The sequence below is a fragment of the Diorhabda sublineata genome, chromosome 2 (genome assembly GCF_026230105.1).
Source record: "Diorhabda sublineata isolate icDioSubl1.1 chromosome 2, icDioSubl1.1, whole genome shotgun sequence".
NCBI lineage: Eukaryota > Metazoa > Arthropoda > Insecta > Coleoptera > Chrysomelidae > Diorhabda > Diorhabda sublineata.
In genome coordinates, this window is record NC_079475.1 from 36623297 (window position 1) to 36632002 (window position 8706).

General features: G+C 32.7%; 2 protein-coding genes across 2 annotated transcripts; one reads left to right on the forward strand and one right to left on the reverse strand.

Annotated features, from left to right (window-relative positions):
- Positions 1-836: 836 nt before the first annotated feature.
- LOC130440660 (cilia- and flagella-associated protein 299-like) lies at positions 837-2571 on the reverse strand. The gene is made up of 3 exons (XM_056773922.1): positions 2415-2571; positions 1796-2086; positions 837-1099 (listed from the first exon to the last, which is right to left on the reverse strand). Exons 1-3 carry the CDS (start codon positions 2569-2571, stop codon positions 837-839), a joined length of 711 nt encoding a protein of 236 aa, XP_056629900.1.
- A 3066-nt stretch (positions 2572-5637) lies between these two features.
- On the forward strand, positions 5638-7984 carry LOC130452938 (cuticle protein 65-like). Its single transcript, XM_056792480.1, has 2 exons — positions 5638-5793; positions 7615-7984. The coding sequence occupies exons 1-2, from the start codon at positions 5668-5670 to the stop codon at positions 7978-7980; spliced, it is 492 nt and encodes a 163-aa protein (XP_056648458.1). The 5' UTR covers positions 5638-5667; the 3' UTR covers positions 7981-7984.
- Positions 7985-8706: the final 722 nt, after the last annotated feature.

The following is an 8706-nucleotide window of genomic DNA, read 5'->3' on the forward strand; positions in this document are numbered from 1 at the left end:
TCAATATTCCTCACGTAAATTATTGTAGAATGATCAGTCATCCTCATATATTGAATAACATACATAACATACTTTCTATAACTTTTTTCAATGAAAGCAATATCTTTCAGATAGAAATTCACTGTATCTAATTTGATATCTAATAAGATTTGTTCTCATTTACCAATATATGAAAATATAGTTTTTTTACATACTGCATTATGAGTGAGGAACGAAATATTTTACATCTTCTATGTTTGAGCTCAGAAATCTTATTTTATTGATTATATACTGATTAATCATTTCATCTTTTTGTAACGTTTTAAGGTAGATCCAGACAAAATTAGAAAGTTGGCTGCAATAATACACTCTTGGATCGAAATGAACTCACAAGCCTCATTGCTACTTGCTATAATATAATATAATATATACTAACTATGCTATAAGGCTATATATTTATTGTACCACCTCTTAACAAAATCCTGAAGTAATTTTATAGTGCTCTGTAATATAACTATAAACGAGAATAAGTTCTTTTATTACGTATGGTTTGTCTCAATTTCACATTAAGCCCTGTAGTTCTCAATAAGTTCTTAACCAGGTGTCCAGAAATTTGATATCAAAATTTCTTGCATAGAATGCTTGAAATATAAAAATAGTGTTGTTATATAAATCTTCTTCTAAGAGTTATACAACTCTAAATGCAGTTTTGTTCACTTGTTAGTGAGCGTTAATTTTAACAAAGATAACCTTGGTAATTGTTGGTATATTCAACTTCAATGTAAACAAGGGATCAAAATGGTGTACATGATAAAATTTTCAGGTTTATTATTGCTATGAATATAATATTGAGTAGCTCAAATTCTTTGTCTAACCAAATGATCGAATATAATAACAAGCTCGTACAAATCTGTGTAAACACGTTTTCTCATCGTATTATCCCCGGGATCAACACCGGGAGCAGGATTTATTGTTTTTCGGTCGAACCTGTTTTGGAAAATTAAACCTTTTTGAGGATCTTGTTTGACTTTATAGTTTAATGAATCATTGCAAACGACTTTTCCCGATTTCCAATGATAGTAACCGAGGTCGATAGGCTTGGGAACCACTCTTTTTTTACCTAAAATTGATAAGTACTCAAACAATATCTTGAACCAAGAAATGAAATTCAGGTGTAGTAATCAAGAACATAGCTCAAAGAGCGTTAGAAATATGTTTATATAACCTCCAAATGGGATTTGCTTTTTCCTGGATTCAACTCTCTCACATATATCATGTTTGAGGCATCTGGGAATAATAGAACGGAAAATTTGTTATTTTTGTTTTAACATTCAAGAAAAAGTCCATTTTATAATCTAACTTGATGAAAAATGTTCTACATCTTCCACACTAGCCAGATGCCCTACAAATTTTTCAATTACATTGATTGGTTTGTTGCTGTCCACGTCCATGTCAGCAAGATTTTCTTTTAGCACTTCAAGCATCAGTTTTTTCCATACTCTATTGTTATTAAAGAGATTCACTTACTGCTTAGGTGATTTTTTATAGTATCATGATGCTGAACTGTCTTTTGTATATTTTGGGTTTGTCGATTTGTCTACATATCCTCATAATATATTTCCAATTTCTGGTATTATACTTTATTCATCTTCGTCTTCAATACACTCTTTTATTCAGAACTGTGTCCAAACAGTAAGTTGAAACACACATTAACAATATCCTTTGGCCATATCTCGTCTTCCACGATATTAAAAATCCCAGGAAGGTTTATAATGAAAAAATTTGTTTTAGTTGTAAGCAAAAAGTGATTACCGACCTTGAAAAAATGGTTTCCAATCTTCTTTGACCAATTTCTCAGCATAATCTATATAACCAGATACTTCAAAGCCTGATTTGGTCATATATTTCAAAAAAATTATTGTTGATAGTATGCCAACACGGTTTGGTCGTTCTCTATGTGCTAAATCCATTTGCAAAGCATCTCCACCAACTAGAACATCACTGGACAATTCGTATGGTTTGTAAGGTGGAAACAGATAAGCGAGGACAGCAGCTAATCTTCTCTCAAATTGTTTTTTGCTCAAAGTTTCTCCAGAACTCCTATATCCTTCAAAAATAAAAGTCACAAATGAAGAATGGTATAAAGAAGAATCGAAAAACTGTATAAGAAATGGATAAATATAAATAAGTCGGAAGATAGAGAATAATATGAAAATAAAAGGAAACATTTCAAACGAAGAGGTAATTCAATAGTCAACAGATTGAGTAAAAGAGGCAAAAAAAATAAGGCTCAAGAAGGAACTCAATATTTACATGACTGAATAGGGTAAACAATAATAGTGGCGCTAGATTGCGAGGAAGAAGAGAATGATAAAGTTTAAATAAAAAACATTACAAAGGATTTTATAGTGTTTAATATACATTGAGTTATTTACCTAATTCTGCTATAGTTCTACTAACTGCAATACTTTGTAAATAGCACTCGTCTTGATTAGTGGTAAGCGAATCTAAATAATCTTCATAACATTCGAATTGTAGCAAACGTCTATCAGCTTCTATTTGAGCATTTGCTTTCAGTACAAACCTCGCCATTTCTGTCTTTTGATTTTGCTGTCAAAACATGACAAATTCCCAGATATTTTTGATGGTAGTTTAAGTTGCATGTGACGTTAGCTGCGACGAAATTAAACATGGGTAAGGACAGTCGAATTAGTAGGTGTTTCATGTCAGCACTTGATATCTTTATAGAATACAAGAGACTTTGGGATGTTTCTCTTTTCGTCCTTTTCGTTACATTATTGATGTAACTTGGCTTTTCTTGGGTTGACATGAAAACTTTAAAACGCGCGTTTAAAACTTTGTTGAAAGCTGGATTTGCACGAGGCGGCCTACTTTATATTAAACCACAGTTTCACTTCTTACCGCCTCTGCTCGGCTTTTTTCCTACCACTCACAGTAAGGCGTTAAAAATAAATCTTTCTCTATTTTTATAGTTAGTGTCGAAGAAAAAAGTTTCTAATATAAAAAGAAAAAACGCTCGAATTGATATAGTATGAACTAAATATTTACAATAAATATTTAAACCCAAATGCTGAAGAATATCCTATCTAGCATAACATGATGAGGTTATATTTATAGCGTAATCAAAACAGGTCTCAATAGCTGGGCGTTAAATAAAACCAATGAAGAAATTATTACAAATGAGCTATTGGCGTATGGATATAAAACGTTTTCTCTTCAAAATAAACTGGTAATTAGAAGTTTCATAAACATAACCTAACTTTCTCCCTTCTAAGATGTGATTTATTAGAAAAAGCTTGAAATAAATCGAAGCAAGAACTACTCTATCATAGACATAAATCCTACAATCATTTCAACTATTGATCCTAATATTTTCACAGATGATTTTATCAAAATTATCTATTTAATAGACCATATGATACCACAGAAAGCTGGGGCAAAACATAGCCAGAAGTGTGAAATGTGTTGGAATACCGAAAAAGGAGTGGCGGAAAGCAAAACAAAAAAATTTGTATTTAAAACAAGAAAGTGCATTTCGTGATTATCCTTTCATACTGAAATACTTTTAAAAAATTGTTCCTAGATAATGAAAGCTAACTCTACAAAATGATCTGCTGCCTTTTTATGGTTCAATTAGTCTTTTTCTCACAAAACGCGATTGAAGGGATGTAAAATATATTTTTCAATCTTTGCATTCATCCTATGTTCCATTAATCTTTGGAGATAATTTCTGCAAAGGAGGGAAATATAAGTTCATATACTTCTGGGACAACATATTTTTGGATCAAAGTTTTTTGAAATCCTAGCTATATTCCAATTGTTTTCTTAGCATTTGGAATCCGCAACATCTTGTGTCCCTTCAATCTTTGGAGAAAATCTCTCCATAGAAAAGAAAGATAAGTTCATATACTTCTGGGACAACGTATTTTTGGATCAAAGTTTATTGAAATATTCGCTGTATTCCAATTGCTTTCTTTATATATATGTATAAACTCGCTAGATGTCAGAAAACTTAGAACCAGAGCTGTTGCTGATACCTTTATGTTTCATGTATAACAAATATCAAAAATTATTCTTCACCATTTACTACGGAATTCCAGTATTGATTAATAATTTCATCAATTTAAGCAAAAATATGAAAAGATCAGTTGAAACTAGCAAAACCCAGTTCTACGGTGGCATTTATAGATTGGATTGAAAAATATACTGGAAGTTTTGTGACACTACGACGTACTTAGATGTTTGTCTCTTCGATGATGAAAACGGGCAAGACATCATTTTTGTAGAAAATTTTCATTTTATAAGTTACGTTACAACACATTTCCACTTCAAAATCTTATTTTACTTTACGAGGATGGTCACAAAAGTACTTAATCTGATCTAGAGATGACGGTAGTTACAGCATAGTTACAATAGTTACAATCTATACAGTATATGTTTCAAGTTTGGAGATTTGTAAACATGGGAAAAATTAGTCATCGTTATATGATACAATACTTTTATTTTAAAGACATTAGACCAACCAACGCCATACGACCTGCGTTTACCAACATCGCAGTGGTGGAGCAAATGAAGTGACGACTCCAGAAAATCCAAAATAGTAATAGATAATCGTCGACTGAAAGAGGCATTTCAAAAAGTGCGTACCTTGCATATTAACTGATAATTTGGACTTAAGAGAGCTGTGCGCAAGATGGGTGCTGCGGTTGCTCATAATGGAATAAAAACAGCGTCGTGAAGATGTTTCTATCAAGTTTTTGGCAATGTTCCACAGAAATAAAGCCTAGTTTTTTGCCGTGTCATAACCATGGATGAAACCGCGAAACAGAAAAACAATCAAAACAGACTGAAAAGGGAGAACCAGCTTCTAAGAAGACAAAGACCGTTCCATGCGCATACAAGGTGATTGTGTCGAATTTTTGAGATTTAGAAAAAGAAAAACTATCAATGGCAAGTTTATACGAACTTATTGCAACGTTCGAGTGAAGAAATCAAGCAAGAACGGCCACATTTGGCTAAGAGGAAAGTATTGTTTCATCAATACAATCCACCAACTCAAACCTCCGTTATTGTAATGGCAAAAATTAATAAATTAAAGTTTGAATTGCTACCTCATACACACTATTCACCAGATTTAGTTTAGAGGTGATGTCGGCAGTTAATGGCTATTTTGAGGAGCTTGACGATTCTTATTCTAAAAACTTGAAAATCGCTGGGAAAAGTGTATGGAGCTAAAAGGATATTACCTTGAAAAACGAATATATTTTTTTCCTAAATGTTTGTGTTTCCTTTGTAGTACTGAGTAAGTCAATAGAAATTTTATAATAATGGGATTAGAGGATTCTGGTGGCATCCATGAATCAAGAAGAGATGATAACACATATATACAATTTTTTTTCGTCGTTTTTATGATCTAATAGATTTATTGAATATTTTGTTCCATTCATTAAGCCCTTGTAAACAGTAATGGAAAGCTTATACATATACATGTGTATAAAGTATAATATGACCCATATATCACAACCCAGTTAACAACGTACTGGTTTTTATTTGAAACAGGATACTCTGTTCAGAATGTCTACGATCATATAAATACTCTACTGATATTACAATAATTATCAGTTCAATTCTCGAAATCTTAAAGAAACATTTGAGAATTTTTAAAACATGTACAGAGTTGTTCTAGTTTTGTTAGTAGCCACTGCAGTGAATGCTGGACATTTGGCATTAGGAGTCGGATATAACAATTATGGACGTGTATTAGGAACAGGATCTGGAAGTACCGTATCGCAGGTATGTAATTTTACTCAAGTATATTCGAAATGTTGAGCTAGGTACTGTCATGCAGGTATCCTCAACTGACAGCGTTTTTGTCAGGAATAAAAATTACCAACAGGATATTGTTATAGTAAATGCTCTAGACAGGTTATGGAAGTGACGTTTACGTGCTTATCGCTACGTCGTAGTATCCCCTTATCGCCATGTCTGATCGCAGCATTAATTAGGAGGGTACCAGGACAGGAGTGACGTAGTAGTAGTCTTATCAGACGCCTAACCGCAGCCTAACATCAAAATAGGGGTGTAGTGACGTATTTTGAAAGGTGATAACGGCCGACGTACGTGTTTTGTAGGTCTACCAAATTGAAATACGGAGTATTTTGTTAGTTGGCAAAATTAAGTCGGCCGTTATCACCTTGCAAAACACGTCACGTCACCTCTTTTTAACACACCCCGTATTTCGAGACTAGTACTACGTCACTTCCGTCCTGGTACCCTCCTAATCGATGCTGCGGTCAGACATGGCGATAAGGATACTACGACATAGCGATAAACTCGCAAACGTCACTTCCGTTCCAGAACCGGTTTAGAGCAACTAGTTAAGCTATATTTTGTTAACTGTGTCTTTCCATCGGTTTAACTTTAAGGACTGGTACAATTACTCGAAACATCATTGTGACAATAAATTTCTAATAGATATATCTTTATACAGGATGTTTCTAGTAAAATTTGGACCTCTGGTGTCTCAAGTCAAATTCAGATTTGAAAAAATACTAAAAAAAGGACAAAGTAACATATTTTTGAACATCTAACTTTATCCTAAGCTTATTTCAATGCTCCACTCCGAATGCTAACATCCCTAAGATACTGTAAAAACACAGATCAGAATAATACCCTTAAGAAAACACCTGAATCAGTACTTCCAAGTTATTTTCTGTCTCTTGATTGTTGGTATATTTTAGGCCTCCCGTAAAATCCTGAGTCAAAAATTGTTTATAAACGACGAAAAACAGTCACGCTGTGAGAAAATGCAAAAACGATTATTCAATGTCTGTGAGGGTATATAACGTATATTTTCAACTATTAGTCCATTACTACACTTTCCAGACAATCAACCACTCTTTCCAAATTTCACACATTCAATCCAGCCATTGAAAACTGAATGGAAGGAAATCGTTTATTATTGAAACACCAGATACTTTTTGAATTCAAGTTGTGATTATTATTACCTAATTGACTATATGAATGTTTAAAATTAGTTAAATTGTTCGTAATTAATAGGTAGTCACTGAGAGTACTAGATGATCAACACAATGGCGTTGACACTCAAATTTAATTTTTCAAAAAGTACATTTAATCGAATTGTTATTTAAACGACTGATATGTCAATATTAGTACAGATCTGTAACCAAAGCAAACGCATTACCAACGAGGCGGTGTCAGTTATTGGTTTCCTCATGCTTAAAATATTTATTAATTGGTTCCTTTGTCGCATCGATTTGCCAATAAACCGACAAATTTTCAAAACACCAACAATTTCAGTATATAAGATTCAAACTCGTTTTTATTGACAGACAATAACTGGTCCCTCCTAGATTTCATTCTCATTTTTCTAAAACTTGTCATACTTAATATTGATAAAGAAATTTCATAATTAAAACTAAATTATAACTCTTTTAAACCGTCACTTCCAGAGATTTTTCGAATGGATCTAAAATTACATGATCTGCATGAAAATGGTGTGAATTAGAATAAACCACCAAATTAATTTTTGAATTTGACCTAGTAATCTAATTTAACTGAGTTTGGGTTACATTGTTTACTTAATTTTTCCAGCAATCTACAAGTACTTCCATTGCCAACTCGGCAATAGCTCCAGTAACTATATCCTCTGCTCCAGCTGTAGCATTAGCTGCACCCCCTGTAGCCGTATTATCAGCCGCACCTTTAGCTGTAGCTGCACATCCTGTAGTATCTATACCGACGGCAACTAGTTCTCAATCTCGAGTTGACGTCATTAACTCTAGACCTCTTGTGTCTCAAGTGGTTTCTTCAGTACCTGTCAACTTTGCGGTAAGCGGGGGAGTTGGAGCTGGATACGACTATGGATATGGTAATGGTTTGATAGCAAGCGCTGGACTTGTCACGGGAAATGTCAATTCAGCTTATGGGACTAACGGACATTCGCCCAGATCATACTAGGATGGTGGAATTTATTTAAAGTATGTTTTATATGAAATATAGAAATACTTTTCTCATTGAAACATTGCGTTTTATTTGTGTGAATTAAATAATCTCTCCATTTTATGGGTCACAAAATTCAACAGATATAAATTAAGGATTTTATACAATTCGAAATAATTTGATTCGTGAAACATAAATAAGATACAGTTCAAAAACACTAAAAAGCGTACGTACTCTTTTAGAGTTATTTATATTAAGAAATAAATTATAAATTTGAATTGAAAAAACTAAAAAGAACTACGTTAATTTTATTTTAGACAGTACGTCGACATTTTGTAATTCAATAAAAATGAGGAAAGTGGATTAAAATCGAGTACAAATATTTCAATAAATGTTCTCTAGAGAAGTTGGCAAGACTATTTGTGGTAAATTATTGAATTATGTTAAAGAGATACTTACCCAAATGCATGTTACAAAGCACAGACTAAACTATTTTCCTTTCTGTAATGAAATTGCCTATATGCCTGGTATTCTTTGTATTTAACGTTCGTTTTTTGAACAAAAATTTTATTTGTACGTAACCTCACTTTATGTTGAATTCATTAAAAAACAAAGAACTGATGAAATATCCCTTTTAAGTTTTTGTTCTTTTCTTTTTTTTCTGAGAAGATGTATCGACACCATCATGTCACAATAATTAACAAACAACTTATAGTAAAAGGAAAACGTATTGCGATAATATGT